At 49.7% G+C, this 18,617-nt stretch overlaps 1 protein-coding gene across 3 annotated transcripts in view; it reads left to right on the top strand.

The window, feature by feature from the left end:
• The window catches only part of Sh3rf3 (SH3 domain containing ring finger 3), a 203,754-nt gene extending 188,356 nt beyond the window's left edge, over window positions 1–15,398 (top strand). For 2 of the 3 annotated variants that reach the window (XM_063229711.1, XM_013154459.3), the window contains 2 exons: window positions 9,558–9,892; window positions 14,336–15,398. In XM_063229711.1, coding sequence (XP_063085781.1) covers window positions 9,558–9,892; window positions 14,336–14,504 — 504 coding nt within the window. In that variant the 3' untranslated portion in view covers window positions 14,505–15,398. The remainder of the gene's footprint in view (window positions 1–9,557; window positions 9,893–14,335) is intronic. The other variant, XM_013154460.3, reaches the window with a different exon arrangement.
• The last annotated feature ends 3,219 nt before the right edge of the window (window positions 15,399–18,617 follow it).

The raw sequence follows: 18,617 nt of genomic DNA, 5'->3' as shown, positions 1-18,617 counted from the left end.
CACAGCACACTAAGGTCACGTGTGCTGGACTAGGATGGAAAACTGAGACTAAGAGTCTCAGAATCCTGGCCTACAACCCCTGAGCAAAGTGTCTGGTGATATCTGGAGACAAAAGTTTCCTCTCCTGTGACACATGTGGGGTTTTGTTAAAAGTGCAATATCAATAATAATATAATAACAATAATAATGATCTCATGTAATGTGTGCCTTTGAGGTATATAAATATGCCACAAGTTATGAAAGTGTGTGGTACACATTTTCCAGGATCTAGGTGTAGAGAAGCTCACCAGCAGCCCCCTCCCACATGTCCTCTTGCCAACTGAATTCCTCACCTTTTGCTGCTGGGAGGAGTGAATTAGTTAATCTCACAAATGCATAGCAGAGTGTTCAGGACAAAATATTAGTAATTTATTCAGAAATTTATAAATGACTGAAGATCCCATACAAATAATGAATCAGACAGAGTAAAACTTTTAGCCCTGAGGCTGCTATAAATGATCAAAAGAGATTTTGACTTTGCAATGTTAGGAAATAAAGTGCTCATCTTCATCAAACTCAGAGTTGATAGACTACTCAAAAATGAATGCTGCTGACCTGCTGAAGCAGCCACTTGTGATGTGTTACTCATTGCCCAGCCATGGCAGGTGCTGCATTTTGTTATCCTGGGAACACAGGTAGAAAAGCACTTTAAGATCTTGGGTTTATTATGACAATGGAAAGAGCTGCAGAAAATTGTCTTCATAGAAGTACAGCTTCAACTGAAAAACACTGAACCAAAGTCATCTTTTAAATGATTAAAAAAAACCCTAGAAATGGAGTCATGTGGATAGTAAGGTGGGTTCATGAACAACACTATAGAAATTCATGCTGCCAAATTGATAAATTTGGAATTTAATTAACTGAGCTCAGGACCACTCATATACAGACCCTCCGTTCCCCCATTCAGGGTCCAAACAAGTGGCACCAAACTGAAAGTTACAGAGTTTTAAAAGATAGAATCACAAAAGATATCCTGTTGGAAACAGTTTAACTTGAATCTTTCATTAATTTTCAGTTGACACTGTATCCTGCTGCTTTTGTTGAGCAGGTTAATTTTTCTCCTGTAGGTAAAGATCATTCTGCTTTTCTCATGGAACTTGTACCCTGAGTGATTTTCCATTTTCCTGAATACGGGGGACTAGTTAAATGCAGCGCTTAAGATGGCATCAGTTATGCCAAGCTACAACATTCCCAGTGGTTTTAGTGCCTGAATCAAATCTTTTATTCCTGTCATCCTATTAAAAGACATCTTCTTTAATCTACATTACCTACATCCTCATATTGGGAATATATAAACATTAATTTTAATAGATTGGCTGAAGGAGGGGAGGTGTCATCTTGATAGGTAGCAGGGGAGAGAGCCTCTCTGAGAAAAACAACTCAGATACTGGAATTTAACACCATGGAGAAGACCAAATGAAAGGAGAGGGCTTTTGTTGACCCAGGGAAAACTGAGGAAAAAGAAAAAGAAAAAAAGAAAGAAAGGAAAAACGTGGATGAAAGCCTGGAACCAGATGCTCTCACTCAGACCAGTTCCACACTATGCTGGGCATACCTTGGAGTCAAACAACTCATGGTCGTGCCTAAGTTGCAGTAGTGCTGCCAAGATCAGGGGTTGGTGAGCCCAGGAACCTTGATGGGAGAATGTAGAATAATGGAGAGAGGAACTGGTATGGAGAGCTGCATTAATCCCTTGTGAGTGCTGGGAGTTGGGTCCCACAGAAGGGGTGACAGGCTGGACAACATACTGGAGTTGGGTGGGATAGGCCTGAATCTAGAATTGCAGTGGTGTCAGCCACCCCTGGCCCAAAGAGGACTGGTGGTATCTGCTTGGATTGGGTGATGCCCCTGGTCAGAACCCAATAGCCAGGAATAAAACTATCCTGAAATTGTGACACCCACAAGGCACAGACTAATGTGCTGAAGACACTCGCCAGTTGACTGGCTCAGAGGAGAGGGGCCAGCCCACAACAACCCTGTGTGCACCTAAGATAATAGTAAGCTGGAGAGGGCAGCAATCCCCTAGTCAGCACACTGCAGAAAAACCATAGGAAATGTGGAAAGGGCCTGAGGTCTACACCATACACCTTCTGAAAGAAACCAGAAACATGACAAGAGAAAGAAACAAGTAAAAGCCTTGAGCCACTGACCCAGGGAAAATAAGTCCAGAAGAGGTAAATACAGAAGATATTGAGGGTAGCAATCATGCAATATCAGCCACAGCATCAGTGAAAATAAAGAAATAATGTCGTGACCTTATCCCATACAATTATGTATTGGCAGGGAGGGGTCGTCATCTGGCAGAAAAGTCACTATATTGAGGGCAGAAGTAGACAGGAACTCGATGCAGTCAGTGCCCAGTAATAGGGCTTGGTACTGAACAATGTGAGCGTTAGAAAGCTATCTATCAGGAGGTGACCACAATGGTGTCTTCACAGCATGTGGGGCCACTATCTGAAGTCTCTGGCCAAAAGTCAACTTAGTGGCTTCCTTGGTGAATATTGCAGTGGCTGTAATTGTCCATAGGCAGTTTGGTCACCTTGCAGACATGGAGTCTAATTGCCAGGAAAGATAGGCAACAAGTCTCTTCCAGGGTCCCAGGTACTGGGTTAAGATCCTTTTTGTTATCCCATGACTCTCAGCTACATGTAATTGGAAAGGTTTGGCTACGTCAGGGAGAGCAAGGGCTGGAGCATTCACAAGAGCCTGTTTTAAATCACTGAAAGCTTGTTCTTCTAACTTAGTCCAGGTTAAAGGTCCAGGTGGATCCCCTTCGATAAAGGTGTAGAGTGGCTAGGCCATTTCAGAAAAACCCAAGATCCACAACAGGCAGTAGCCCAAAGCACCTAGAAATTTTCTATCTGATGTTTAGTCTTTGGGGAAGGGACTTTTAAGATAGCCTCAATCCTTTTATCTGACAAAGTCCATTTTTAAAGAAAATATATAACCCAGATAAGTGACTTTGAGTAGAGAGAGCTGTGCCTTTTTGGCAGAGACTCAGTAGCCCAGTTTGTCTATCTCTCTCAGTAGGGCCTCAATGGCTTTCAGACAAGAGGCCAAGTCTGCCTTGGCCAGCAATAAATCATCTACATATTGAAGCACTGTGAGGGAGAGATGGTCTGCCCCAAAATCTTGCAGGTCCCTCCTCAGGGCCTCATCAAATAGAGTTGGTGCATTTTTGAACCCCTGAGGCAAATGCATCCAGGTCCTGATTCTCCTGTTTTAGGGTCTGTCCATTCAAAGGCAAAGAGGGGTTGACTTACCAGAGTCAGTGGTAAGGAAAAGAAGGCATCCTTCAGGTCCAATGTGGAGTGACAGGTGTGCATAAGAGGCAGCAAACTGAGCAAAGTATATGTATTAGGAACAGTGGGGTGTAGAGTCATGACTTTTATTTACCTCTCAGAGGTCTTGGACAGGCCGATAGTCTGAAGTCCCAGGCTTCTGGACAGATAAGCCAGAGTAAAAGAGTATTCCAGGCTGACTTACTAGGAATCAAGATATTGGCCTCTTTTAGCCTTTGAATGTGCTTGGACATTTTTTCTTGGCCTAAGATGAGTGGATATTGGTAGAACTGGATTGGGGTGGTCCCAGGGTTAAGGGTGACTACAATTGGAGGTTGGTTGATTGCAAGTCCTGGTGGGTTGAATTCCGCCCAGATGCCAGGAATCTCCTTTTGCCATTTTTGTAGTAATGAAGTTGGAGGGGAGTCTGCTAGGGGCAAGTCCACCAGAAACAAGTATCATTCAGTCAGGGGGCAAGTAAAACGAATAGCAGAAGGAGGAGGAGTAGTCACCTCTGATTTAGCTTCCTGAAGATCTCTAGTCTTTCTGTTAAACCCAAGAGTTACTGAGGGGATTGTGCCATCAAAAGAGATTTGAGCGTGTAACTTGTGGAGCAAGTCTTATCTGATCAGGGTGTAGGGACATTTGACAAGGAAAAAGTGGGTTAGGGTCCCTCTGCTCAAATCCATAATGATGGCCTGAGTCCATGGGTAAGCCTTTATTTTTCCAGTCATTCCTTGAATGCTGATCTTGGTTTGAGTCAAGGGACCCACTGGCTGTTGTAGGACTGAATAGCTTGCTCCTGTGTCAACCAAGAAGCTGACCTTTTGGGCTATCTCCATTAATTCTGAGAGTGCCTTACCTTTGAATCTTTCTATCATTTGAAGCTTTTTTTAATATCTAGGGATGACTGGGAAACAAATGCAATATTTAAGGTATGTGTATTTTCAGGTGCTGCTGGATCAATAGGTGTATAGAAGGTGCTGCAAGAACACAGATGGAGCCTTGTCAGGTCCCTAACTTAACTCTGTTTAGACAGATTAGTTGGCTTTCAAGTAGCTGCTTTTAAAAGCACCCAAATGAGTCTGGCAATACCAATGGAGAACCTTCTTACCTTGAAGAGGGCAAGTGAGGGGCTTGAGGCAGAAGCCCAGAAAAGGAGTGCTACAGCCAGCTGGGCTTGTGTCCATCAGGGAAGCCACATTGCTGTTGTGTTTTTTGCCCTGGAGAGCTGAAGCCACCATTGCCCCTGCCACACAGCATGGGTTTTTGCCCTGGTCCTGGCTCCTCTATGGTTGTTGCTGTCTGGTTGCTTGTACTGCTATTGTGCTGGGAAACAGTTAAGGTGCGGTGGTCTGGCTGAATGCTCAGGAGAAAGAAGAGGGGCTGGAGCTATTTTCTGCAGTGGGAGCCATCCAGGCCTTAGGTTTGGTGGGGGGGGGGCACATGGCAGGGCCTGCAGGCAGGATCAGTACCCCCCTCTCACCAGGGGACCTGCAGGTGGGGTGCCCACAGCAGTAGCAGCAGTGGCACCTGCAGTGGCAGCACTGTTGTTTAAGAGTTGAGGTAGACCTGCTAACACAAAGAGAGGTTAAAAGTCCCTTCTGGAGGCCTAGAGACTCTGAAAGTGGGCTATTTAAATTCATAAAATGTTTGGAGCTTCCCTGGGTAAACAGGTTCAATGTAGGAAGATGCTCTCAAATGCGTTTCCTGTAAGTGGTTAAGAACACATTACAGGGGGGACAGAGAAGCAGGAACAGATTGACCCATTTGTCACAAACAAACATTAAATCAGTGGCAAACAAGATTAACAAAACAAAGACAGAAATGAACCAAGCACTAGTTCAACAAGTCAACAAGTCCCAGGCAATGTCTTGTCTTAGGACAGTCTTGGAGATTTTAATGTTGCATCCAATGTCTCCAAAGACCTCCAAGGGGCACTGCCATAAAAACTAGAACAATCATACCAGTAAGGATATGGACTGCTTGCTTCGCATTAGTGTGCAGGGGTTTTGGTTTCTCTTTGAAACAAAGAGATTCCTCAGGGACAAGGAACTTCTCTCAGCAGGCCCCCTGAGGAATAATCGCCTCAAAGAGAGACTGGGATCCCCCAAATAAGGTGGGTTTGTGAACAACAATATAGGAATCCAAGCAGCCAAATATGATAAATTTGGAATTTAATTAACTCAGGACCACTTGTATATAGACTCCCCCCAGTTCAGGGTCCAAGCAAGTGGCCCCGAACTAGAAAGGTATGGAGTTTTTGAAAGAGAGAATCACAAAAGATATTCTGTTGGAAACAATTTAGCTTGAATCTTTCATTTCAGTTGACACCTGTATCTTGTTGCTTTTGTTGAGCAGGTTAATTTTTCTCCTGTAGGTAAAGCTCATTCTGCTTTTTTCATGGGACTTATACCCTGAGTAATTTTCCATTTACTTGAATTAAGGCACTAGTGAAATGCAGAGCTTAAGATGGCATCAGTTATGCCAACCTACAACAGACAGCAAAGAGGGTTTTGTTACTCCAGCGAGAATAAATAGTAACCAGTAGTTCATCAGATGTGGGAGCAAATGCTAGTAACCAATAATTCCTTGTAGGGAGCCATGAACAGCACCCAGTAACTCCTCTGGGTGAGGGCAGCGACTAGCAACTAGTAACATCTAGGAGGTGGACAGAGACTTGTGTCCAATGACTCCTAGGAAGTTGGCAGTGGCTAATTACCCAGTACCTCCTCTGAGGTTGGAGGCTGTGACCAGTACCCAGTAACTCCTAGGAGGAGGGTTGTGACTCAGGATACCAAGCTCTGCCTGTTTTCATGAGTCATAGTGAGTAGTGCCCTCAATTTTCACCCTAATTTCTGGACCAAACTCCCCTGTCCCCTACCCCTTCCCCCTGTGAAAACAGCAGCACAGACTCTGTGCCAGAGCTGGGCTCTCACAAGTTTCTTTAACCATGCCCACGCTGCAGGTACCATCACTTGACTGGCACTGAAGCTGTCCTTTCTGTGCCAGCCCTTTTGTCTCAGCCCATGTTTTATGAGATAAGATTCATGGTGAGACTATGAATTCTGTGAACACAGACTCCTCACCACCTGCTTTGGCTGTGAAGTACAAGAACAATGCTATGTGGATACTGCAATGTACTTGCAGTATTCTGCCAAACAGGCCCTGTTCATGCTACCAGCATTCAGAGTAGCAGGGGAGAGTGCACAGTCACACTGTAGCCTGCTCCCACCCAGAGTGGTGAGGGAAGCACACAGACTGTCACTGGCTTCTCTAGCCTCCTGTCCCTGCTGTTTCCTTCTGAGTCCTTCATTACATTCTGTCTTTCCAGGGGAGTATTTTTGAAGGTGTTTTAATGTTTAAAATACCCAGCAGCTCCAAGCACAATTTTCCATCTCTTTTAATTAGCTTGTTAACTTTTTCTTCTTTATCCATTATAGATCTACTCTCCTTTACCCTTATGAAAATGCTTTGCATATTTATATTGTTCTAAACCTTTGCTCTTTCCAAATCTGTTGTCAAGCAGAACTAGAGATGTGCCCTTTTTCCATTAAAATTTCAGCAGTGCATAGCTTTTAATTACCCTTGCCCTTCTCCAACAGGAAAGTTTCCAAACATAAAATGATAACCAAAAAGCGTCCATATGTAACTTGCTGCCTTAAGCCAGAGAATAAGGAAAGCTGTGTGTTACCCTGGGACCTTTGTTTCTTCTGTTGCTCTAAGCTGCTTGGAACCTCCAGCGTTGGTGGGTCAGTCATCTGTGCTTTGGGCCTCAGGGGCTCCTGATTGTGCCTGGCCATTCTTGTAGGCACTGGGGATGATTTGTGTTTCTTTCCTGGGCCAGTGGCCTGTGGCTGTAGGTGGCACTGAGAGTCACCTGGCCCTCTTTCTAAACTCATGTTGTGTCCTTAGCATGCTGCTGAGTTGGCCAAAACAATGGCGCTATTTAACAGACTACTAGAGAGTGAGTACTAGGGTTGGGCTTGGGAGAGTCAAGACTGGAAGCCACATGGGCAGAGAGCAAGACACGCTGTGCCTCACCCTGACTGTTGTCCCCAACTGTGGCACTCTTCTTGTGCCCATGCCCATCCAAAAGCCTACTATTCCTGCTCAGGTGACCCAGCTCTTTGTAAGCATTGCCACATACCACATCGGGCCCTTATGTCCTGCCCACATTTCTCCTCAGCTGGCCTTCTAGACCCTGCAGTACACTGACCACACCTGCTTTTTCCTACATCTGTTCCTTACACACCTCCCAACCCTTCCCTGGACAATCAGTGTTATCCTGATTGTCCCTCCTATAGAGTTGTCCCTCAAGGCCTACCTCAGGGTTCCTCCTATCTTATTATCACCTTCAAAACAGACTGCAACTTTTTCTGCTTATTTACTCTCTTAAGTGGAAGAGAAACACCTGTGTAGTTCATGAGTCAAAGGCACAAAAGCATAAGGTACTGTGTGCTTTTAGTGCATACAAAGGCTGAAACACAGCTGCCCCTTCCCAGGGGGGCCATGCTTGTGTTCCTGGTCACTAAGTGTTGGCACAGGTCTGAACCTCCAGCCTTGACCACTCCTGGGTCTCAGCTCAGGAAAGTGTCTTGTGTGTCTGACAGTAAAAATGTGTGTTCAGTCCTTTATTCTCAAAGCTGATAAGGTTTTGGTCTCCCTTCCAGGGTTGTAAGCTCTTTGGTCATTGGCTTGTAGATTGGGCATGGTTCTTTGTGGACTAAGGTTCCTGGACACAGGCCTGAGCTGTGTGGACTAAGTCTGGTAAGGGAAGTAGGAGAATAGGCCACCTGTTTGTGCCTCAGGGTCCAGTGAGCTTGTGGTCCAAGCATACTCTGCCATAGCTGTCACTGGTCCATGGCTGTTTCAGACTTCTGCTCAATGCCACAGAACTTTCACTGACCATCAGAGCCTAAATCTCAGTGAGACAGGGAAATTCCCAGAAAACCACGTAATCAGAGACCGTCTGTGATGTACATGCTGTCTCTCCAGCTCACAAATGCCCACCCCCCATGCTCCTACATGTGAAGACACATACATGCACACACACATACATACTTACCCACATGCACACATGCACACACAGTGCTCAGCCACCAGCAGATGCTATGGTCCTCTACCCTCGCAATGCCCAGTGTTGATATGGCACCATGGCTCCTGGTGAAGACAGGACCCGCCCACATGCTGTGAGGCTCGTGGACTCAGCATAGACCTGAGTGGCACATGGGGAACTGCGCAACTGCCCAGCAACCCTGCCTGCCTTTCTCTGCGCCATCTCAGTGCTTGGCCCTTGGGCATCAATCCAGAGGCTGCTCTAACCACAACATCTTCAGAGTCTAGAGCCAAAATGTCGCTAATGTGTACTGCAGGGTGGGAGGGTCACCCCTGAGACCTTGGGTGCAACAATAATGGAAAAGGCCTGGAGTCCCCAGGACAAGGCTATGAGGCTCTGGGACTGCTCAGGGCACATGCAAAGGTCACATGGCTATGAACAGGACCTTGAGGTCCTCTTCTGCTCTGTATATGAGGAACCATGGTCCTTGTGTCCTGAGCAGCTCTTTGAGCAAGGGCAGCTGCCTGCAGAGCAGGGTTTTACCTGGAAAATTGCCCAAACTTGTCCATGGTAGAGGTGCCTAAGAGCAGGTGTCCTTTCATGCTGGAGTGAGGGCACTACCAGGGCTGCCCTTGGTTAGGACCAGGGCCTCTGCCGGACCTGTACCCTCTACTGGGCATAGGCAATGCCCAGAGACTCAGTGGCTTGTTCCCAGGTGGGAAAGCAGCAGGAATTCAACAGCTGCAGGGCTTGCACAGGAAACTGTCCCAGTGCAGGAGCCTCTGAGCATGCTAGGAGAATGTTTGTGTCCCACTGCCCTGCAGAGGCACCAGTACATGGGCTACACAGCACTGTGATTTCCTTAGTTGTGTGATATTATCAGGGCTTGACAGAAAGCTATCTGGGCTTTTCAGGAGAGCTGAGTGGACATGCATGGGGTTGTGGCTGGACCAGGGCTCTGCGAAAGTGTAGAAGACAGTGGTTGAGCATCCTCCTGAGGCTGGCCCCATCTACTGGCCTAGGACTTTGTAGTCTGTGGAACACTTCTGCCTGGTTTGGAGGAAAGAGGGAAAATGAGGCTACTGTCTCATCATCTCCTCAACAGCTCTGGAAGACCATCTTCAAAGTTCTTCATGAAGAGCACTAACTGCTTGGTGCCACTTTTTGTGTCTCCCCAGAAAGAGAAGAAGAGTGGGCTGCTGAAGCTGCTGGCTGGGGCATCCACCAGGAGGAAGTCACACTCCCCACCATCCTTCTCCCCAACCCATGACCCTCCAGTAGCTGCAGACACTTCGCTGCTGGGTGCCATGGGCCCTGACGTGTCCTCTCTGTCTGTCCACGGCAGGGCAGGATCCTGCCCCATTGAGAGTGAGATGCGGGGGGCCATGGGGTTGGAGCCACTGCACAGGAAGACGAGCTCCTTGGATCTGAACTTTTGCTCCTCCCCTGCCCGGCAGGCTACCCTCTCCATGGCCGCCATCCGCCCGGAGCCCAAGCTGCTTCCCAGGGAGAGGTAAGAGTATGCGGGCTGCATCCTCTGTGCCATGCACCTGGCACCCAAGGTCTGGAACCCTTCTTGGCACAGAGGAAAGGGTCTTAGTCTACCTATCACCCCTTATCACCCAGCCACTTGGCTCCAAGCAGGGATGAGCTTGGGTTTTGAGGAGTCCAGTATCTGGAGCTGATGTCAAGTTCCCAGCCCATTTGGTGCCTGCATTCAGGACTGCAAGGGACTTGTCAGGAGATTTCTTAGGACTGGTGTGGGAATGAGCACAAACATCAGGAAATCAGGTAGTGGGGGGACTGTCCCCCACCCAGGGACCCAGAATGGGCCCCTAAGCTGAGCGTCATTTGCTGTGACATCTTAGACTTCGATGATGTCTCCTCAAATTGACTTAGAGGGCATGTAGCCCACTAGGGTGAACCATCAAAAATGCCAGTGCTCATCCATGTTTTTACATATCATTCAGCCCAGGCTTTATGGATCTGGAAATGTGGCATGGCTTCAGGCACTGAGTTTAACAGAAGTCAAAGCTCTCATCTGGCTGGGTGGGCGGCTCTACTTACTTCAGTGTCTGTCCTGAAGGCTCGAAGGCAAGCAGCAACATGGCAGAGATGCAGTCGCCAACCTATTACTGAGGGGCAAGGGATGGTGCCTTGCTCAGCTGTTGGGCCAGCACTGACACAGCTGATCATGAGGGATGGGCTGAGAAGACACCCTGACCATGTGGCACTGCAGCCCGAGACCAGGTTCTTGCAGTGGCAGGCACTGGGAACCTTCCACCCAGATGGGCCATATAACTCATATCATACACACACACACACACACACACACTCCCCCTTCTCTCCTTCCTGCACTTCCCCTCCACCTGGAAGTCCCCTGTGTCTGAGACCCCCAAGCCAGTGCTATCTGCTACTCCACTGTCCTGGCCTGTCCTAGCCTGCAGGCCCAGCAGTCCCACCCCATTCACCATTCACCGGCCCTGAGTGGGTCTGTCCAGGAGAGCAGGCCTGTCTGAGCTATTTCACAGCCTTCTGTGTAGGCCAGAGAGCCTGTCACCAGCCCTTCCCAGGGACTCTCCTTTTCCTCTGGACAGTGTCCCAGACAGCCAAATCTGGAGCCAGATTTCTTGGGATCTTGCAGAAGAATAGTAGTTAGGGCAACAGTCTCCTGCCCCATCCCCCTGTGAGGGCAGTGCTGGCCCAAGACCAGGTATGCCAGCCAGACAGGCTGAGCACTGAGCTGCAGGAGGCTTTGGCAGATGGACAGCCTGCTGTCTGTTTCACCCAAGCTGAAACCCAGCTTCCTCTTTTCTCCAGCCCAATCCCTGGGCTTCTGTACCAGGGGTTGATGACATTTGCCTGATATGTATGATATATGTGAAGCATGTAGACTAATACCTGAAAATTATGCATGTGTAATGAATTATGACTTGACCTGCATTGTGACAGAATGCAATAGTGAGAGTAAGGTGGTGACGGGGTCCCGAGCGGACCCCTCTGGCCCAAGCTTGTTCCCCACAAGTTCATAGCCCACGTGCTCCTGCTCAGCATTTGCTGGCCAGGTATTGCTTGGCTTTGTCTTTTTTTTGGTCCAGGATATGCTATGGTTGGCTGAATAACAGCTCCTAGAATTTCCTTGCCCTTGTCACCCAAAGCCATGAATCTGCCACCTCATGTGGTAGAGGAGAGTAGAGTCTGCCAATGGCTGATTGGAAGGAAGGGGGACATCCCACCTCATCCATCTGGCCAGTGTAGCCACAGGGTCCTGAAGGGTGATCAAAACCCTGCCATGTGAGGACTTGACCCCTGATCTCTGAGGGGCAGAAGGAGGGATACAGATGACAAGATTCCATGAGCCACTGGAAATCACTAGCCTTGAAGACACCTTGGTTTTGGCCCAGCAAGACTTTGTTGGATTTCTGCCTTCAGAACTGTGACAATGGACTCCCATGGCACAAGGATGCTCTGCCTGTGGCTATTTGTTACAGAAGCAGTGACCCCCGGGTCCAGTCAGTTCTGGTGTACAGTGGCTTACTCACAAGTTCGACATAATCATGGTGATGTTTTCACTCTCAGTGTAGTTTTCAGTCAGTCATAAGACAGGCTTTGTTTGAGATGACCTTGCCTGAATGTGCATGTGGCAGGCAGGCTGGGATGGGCATGGTGCTCTGGAGGGAGGAGGATGAACACAGTTCTACCCACTGTGGGCTCAGTTTGGGGTAGTGGCCCCATTGCAAGCTCAGGAATATGGCACATGTGTCACTGCCTTGGTCTCGTGGTATGGCATGGTCATTTCCAATGTGCCAACCTGACACCAGATCAGTGATCCACTTTTTCAACTCTATTTGAGTAAGGCTGCTGAGAAGGCTGCCATTTGAAGCCGCCTAGAAGCCCTGCTGTAGAGGCAGATGACATGGAAGAGGCCAGACACCCATACCACAGGTGGGCTAGAAGCCATGTGGGCACCAGAGATTCCACTCAGACTCTGACCTGGAAATCTGCTGCAGTTCACACAGCCTGCATGTGCTCCAGAGGGCAGAATCACTAATTTATAAAAACTAGTGACTGCTACTTGGGAGCAGTGGTCATCCTTTGAGGCCCATGTGACCTTGTTATTCCAAGACAGGGAGTGCCAGTTTCTTCCCTGCCTTGAGGGACAAGTCCCGTCTTGGAGCCATCTGGACAGAAGCAGTAAATGCCCCTCTTGTAGGAATTCACTGCATATCCATCTGGGTTCCTCAGTCATTGAGTTGCTCAGAAACACCAAATTACTTCTTTCTAACAAATTACATTTTTAAAGGGGCTTGTCTATTTTACATGTGGCAGAGCTGATGCGAAGCATCTGAGAAGCACTCACCCTTTGCTGTTTTTTTCTAGGAAGGGAGGAGGGGGAGGAGCTAAGAATATGTGGACATGGTGGGGACAGAGTGGCTTATATCAGGCCGTGTGACTTCACAGACCACTGGCAGGAATGCTGACTGCAAGAGCTGGGGGAACTTTGTTTCCTGCCATCTGTGTTCCCAGATCTTGTGTTGTGCTTGCAGCCATGGCTAGCCATGGGAACTAGGCTAGCACCTGCAGCCATCCTGAGGCCTTGGTTGATCTTCTATGCTGTGCCCAGGCCTGACCAGCCCTGCTGCCTCTGGACAGGAACACACACCTACCTCCCCCTTGCTGGTACTGCCTGAGGCATGATCAGTGACCCAGCTGGGAGGTTCCTGATCCTTCTCCATCTACTTCTTCTGCCCTAGCTGCTCCAAGGTCATTGCTTCTCAGGTCATGCTAGACTGGCAGATGGTGCCAGAGTCTCATCCCCAAGAGCATTTGGGACCCCAGTGGGTGAGGTCCTCTTTCCTAGGACACAAACTTGTTCTGCATTCTCAGGAATACAAATGCAAATATTTGCTCCTAAAAGTTGTCAGAGTCCACATTCTCAGCTCATTTCTACAGATTGCTTCACTAGATCTAGAGATCTCTTCTGGGGCTGCTGACGACTTGTGGACCACATGAGAGGGACTGACCTGGCAATCTGTTACGTTTTATAATGTCCTGGTTTAGTGTTAGTCCAGGCTGCCAGGTGCAGACTGAGTCTCAGGCCCTCAGCAGAGTGTTGGTGAGAGGATTGGACCTTAGTTTCCCATCTGGGAGTACCTGCTGTACCCAGAGGGATCTTGGGACTGTCAGAGTCTGAGCTTTGAGCCACAAGTACTCATTGGGTCCCAACTGGCAGCGGCGATACTGCAAAGGCCACTGTCTCAGTTTCCATTTTATGACCTATTGGTCTGAAAATGGGGGCCCCTGAGGTGGCCTTGGAGGCTGCAGGGCCAAGGTGTCAGGGAAACAAGAAGAAGAAAGTTGGGTCTTTGGACATTGGTGCTGTGCCCTCAGCCAGTGGAGCCACGAAGTTACCATCTTGTGGACATGTACAGAATCAGCCTGGTGGAGCTGTCTCCAAAGCCCCTCACCCTCAATCTGTGCACGGCTCCCACCTAGAAGTGGCTGTGCAGATAAAGTCTTGGTGTTCAGAGATGCTGATGCCCTGACAGGTACCAACATGAGCCCAAAGTCCACAGACAGGATGGTGACCGAGGACATGGGAGTCTCCTGAGCCCCCTGGGTCTGCAGTGAATGGGGTGAGGGTCAGGGGAGGTTGTGGGACTATGTCACAGCCACACTTGACATCTGTGTTTGAAAGGGTATTACTGGGAAGTTTCTAATATATTAATTAAAAATGAAAGAAGAGTTTTGAAACAATTAAAAGATAACAGGAGCTGTATAGAGTGAGGAAAGCTGGGGATTTAGCTCAGCAGCATAAGTACCTGCCTTGCAAGTGCGCAGTCCTGAGTTCGATCCCTGATACAAAAAAAAAAAAAAAAAAAAGTAGCCCTAGGCACAGGATTTGCTCAAGGGAGGAAGAGGAAGACCTAGGGCTCATGCTGTGCTCTGTCCCCAGGTACCGTGTGGTGGTCTCCTACCCACCTCAGAGCGAGGCGGAGATCGAACTGAGGGAGGGCGACGTGGTCTTCGTGCACCGCAAACGTGAGGACGGCTGGTACGAGGGGACCCTGCAGCGAAACGGACGCACAGGGCTTTTTCCAGGCAGCTTCGTGGAGAGCTTCTGAGATGGCCAAGGATCTGCCAGGGGTGGCTGGACAGCAGGACTCGGGGGTGGGGTTGCATCTTCCCCATGATACCCTCTCTCCAGTACCTGCGAGGAGAAGCTGAAGAGGACCTGGTAGTGTTGCCATTGCTGTGGCTGGTGCATTGAGAGCCACAGGAAGTGCCGGTCTAGCTTTGTGGGGCAGAGCATCTGGAGGGTCCTTCTCAGCCATCCTGTTGCTAAGCCACACGGTGCTCATGTCCAGCCAACCACTCCAAAGCTGCATCCTGCCCCTTCACAGGTGGCACCTCTGCTTCACTGCTGTTGTCTGTGCTGCCCCTCTTTTAGGCCATCTTCTAACATGCAGCGTTGACTCTGTTTCTCATGGGTCACACGTCCTCTATTTCACACATCTGGTGCTGCCTTTTGTAAAACTCTTAATGACCTGAGTGATCTTGAAAGAAACAATATCCCAGGTGGCATCTAAGGTAGGTTTTATATTCGCCATCGAGCCTCAAGCATGCAGCTGCCTGTCCTGAGCATCAGATGAGGCCAGTGCTCCATAGGTGAACAGTGGGCAGTTCGGGCATGGAGGGTTCTGGAGACAGCGAGGTAGCTCTCTATACGCCCAGTGGAACTCAGCTCTGTCTAAACAGCAAGGAGTATTATTCAGGAACAAGAACAGTGTGAAGGATCCTCTAACTGGCTTTTGCTGGAGTGGGAATAACATGGGATGACCCAGCCCGAGATGACAGTCATGTATTTTTATTCCCCAGAAAGAATAACTATCATTTGCCTTCTCAAAATGTGGGTTCTTGCCATCGAAATGTGAAGTTTTCACTACAGTTCAGATCACTACCTTGAAAAGATTTTTTTCTTCTTTTTAACAAATAAATTACTGCTCCCTTATGACCCACGCTCTGCTTTCTGTATTTAAGACAGTGAGGACAGGTTGCTGCTGATTTGCAGGTTGGGGCTGAAGAGGGCGCCCAGAGGGAGGCAGTTTCATCTCAGAGTCACAGCTCAGGAGCACATTTTGTCTCTCAGAGTTGCCAGCTTTGTATCTTCTGCTGGGCTGAATACTGAGCCCTGGTGTGGGGTGCGGCCCACTTCAGCAGTGCATACTCTTCTGTAAATCTTGGGAGAGGGCCTGTCATTTCCCTGCTCTTGTGGCTGTCCCTAGCTGCTATGTTGGGGAATTGCCCCACAGAACACACTTCGCCCCCTGAGTAACTGCACCTAAAGGGAGTGGGAAATGTGTTCTGGGTCTAAAAGGTGAACATCTGGTTTAAACAGGGAGTCCTGGGTGCTGGGTTAGTGACCTCCAGGGGAATGCGGACACTGTTATTACCCGCTCAGTTCCCCCAGGCACAAGAAGTCCTGTGCCTGTTGCCAAAAAGCACTTGAGTCAACTCTCTGGGCAAGGTCCACATTCTCCTGTGGAACCAGAATAAACCTGAGATTATAATAAAATAATCTGTTTTTTGAAGTGAGGGCAGTTACCAAGCAACAGAAGATCAGCTTGAGGCTGGCTTCCACCCAGCCAGTCCTCCAGGTTTCCTCGGGATAGTGGGGGTCACATGCACTCTGACAGGGACACAGGTCCCAGGTTTCTCTGGAGGTTCCAGCATGTGGGTACTGGGGACCACCTCTGGGGAAGGAAGCGGTACAGTGAGCCTAGGCAGCACCAGGGTGAGCTGGTGGGTGGGACCCTGGGGCAGTTGGAGCTGCCAGGGAGCAAGGAGATGCCTAACACACCCCACACACCAAGTGCCTACCCACACCCAGGGCTATGGGAAGAGCAGAACCGAGGTGGCTTCCCAGGTCAGTGTGTCCCAAACATAGTTTGCTGCCAGGAGAAACCAATGCCTGTCTGACCCTCATCTCCTGTCCTGCATGCAATGGGAATTCTTTAGCTGTGCAGGGGCATTTGGTGATCAAGGTGACATTTGTTGAGGCACACAGCATTCTGCAGCCACAGATCAGGCTCCATGGGCACCAGGAGGCAGGACCATGGACCAAAAGAGAGGAGATGGGGAAGGAGGGTTGAGTAACAGGCTAGGCATCAAACCCAGCTCAGCCAATGTCCACACAGTTCAAATACACCCAACATTCCTGCTCTACCCTGATGTCAGCCTGTGACTTTGGAAGAGCTGGTGCTAGTGACAAGCTGTGATGCCTGGGTCTCTGTGGCTTTAAAGACAATCATTGCTCGGCCTTGTGTCTGGGTGGAGGGCAGAGTGGCAAGGCCTCTGCAGTGCCCAGCTAGGAGCAGATGGAGCCCAGGTGCCCTCCCCTGCTCTGTGTGGGCCAGATCTGTGTGTACCAGACTGTGGCCAGCAACAAGGGCAGTGTGAGTCAACCCTTGCAGGTACCTGGAGGTCACTAGCTGGGCAGTGGCACCCAGTGCAAAGCCAGCTGGCAGAGAGCATTGGGTCCTCCAGGCCCTCTGAGGCTTGTGTAGCTGAAAATGTAGGGGGCTTTCTAGGATCCCTCAGCCTCCCCTCTCACAATCCCTGCTGACCAGAGGGTCCTGGGTGCCCTCAGGTGCCCAAGATGCACACTGTTTAGAACATCAGGTGGGATCTCTAGGGTGACAGCTCCCTCTGCTGATGGCTCAGGGAAGTGACTGTAGGTGGCGGCCCTGTGGAAGCCGAGGACTCCAAAAGACCTGAGGATGTGCATCAAGGGCAGCAGCCACGACGTGGGGAGATCCTGGGTGCTGGGTGGCGCTCCCTTCCCCACCCTGGGCACTGATGTTCACTCCCGTGGCATGCATGCTGAGGGTGGTCCAGGCTGTCCCTTAGGTTCTGGCCAGGGACTCTCGTGTACACAGCTTCTCTGCAGGGACCATCCAGCTGTGAGCCGTGGCTCCCATGCAGTGATCAGGGGTGGACTCCTGTAGCGCAGCAGCAGTTCCTGGACAGATGTCCTGTGTACAGGCAGTGATGAGTAAGGTCCCTGAAGACAGGTGGAGAACAAGTCAGGAGCCCATCAGGGAAGCAGGGGAGAGCAGGAGAAACCTGTCCTTTGTGGGCCAGTACAGCATACACCGAGTACATGACCAACACTTACCTGCACTCCACAGTTTCCAGGGCTCCGCATGTGCCCCGTCTGTCTTCATATCAGCTTTTCAGGCCAGACACTGTGATGGTGCCTGTTTCAGACAGGGAAACTGAGGAGGAGAGCAGATTACCTCAGAAAGTGTCTGAGGGGTGGTGCAGCAGGGCCAGCCCAGCTGCCGGCTTCATGGGCCCCGTGTCCTACAAGGCCAAGCTGAGTGGTGTTCAACTTGTGTCCCCCTGTACACAGTGTCACAGGGATCACACTCCCAAGCTGGACTAACAGGAGCTGTAGGGCTCCGAGGTACCAGGGGTCTCAGCTGCCAGCTGCCTGCCACAGCCTCTGGCAACAGTGCCCTGGGTGGTCAAAAGCCCAGCAAGCCCCTCCTACCTATCACTTCTGCCCAGGTAACTGGTCTCATGGCCCTCAGGGACAGGAGACAGACAGGACTCAACCATAGGGAGCTTGCAACTGGCATTACCCACTATTGATGTCTCTTCTGGAACTGACCAACAAATCCTAACCCTCATTGTCCTATGTGGTTATGGCCAATGACCACTTCCAACCTTCATTCAAAGGAATTTCAAAAAGAAAGGGATTCAACGGAGGGGACAGAGTCCTGAGGGGTCCTGTGGGGCAAGGGACAGGCAGCTGTGGACTCCTGCAGGATACCACAGAGGGACAGGTGGCTGTGGGGTCCCTTGGGGACACACTGAGGCTTAGAGCAGCTCCATGGACATGTCAGCCTTTGCTGGTCTTCATGTCCCTAATCTGTGGGAAACTGAGGCACCTGTGCTATGCTGGGAGCTGGACACAGCCCTTAGCTCTGTTTTCTGTCTTCAGCCCAAGGCTGGTGCCCCTCCCTGAGCTATCCAAGGCCCTGCTGCTTGGGGATAACATGGTTGGGTCTCACTCAGAACCAGGGGCCATCACCATGATGGCCCTGGCAAAGGGTCAGCTCCAGAGCCCTTACCTAACCCCACTTGTTCCTACTATGAGGAGGCCACAGCCCCTCAGCTTCTTGTAGGCAGGAGCACAACTGTCAATCACATGAATGGGAGCCCCAAAGCAT

This window comes from Cavia porcellus, unplaced genomic scaffold (genome assembly GCF_034190915.1).
Source record: "Cavia porcellus strain 051 isolate PalLab524CR breed Dunkin Hartley unplaced genomic scaffold, mCavPor4.1 scaffold_18, whole genome shotgun sequence".
NCBI lineage: Eukaryota > Metazoa > Chordata > Mammalia > Rodentia > Caviidae > Cavia > Cavia porcellus.
This window is presented reverse-complemented; position numbering and strand designations above follow the sequence as displayed.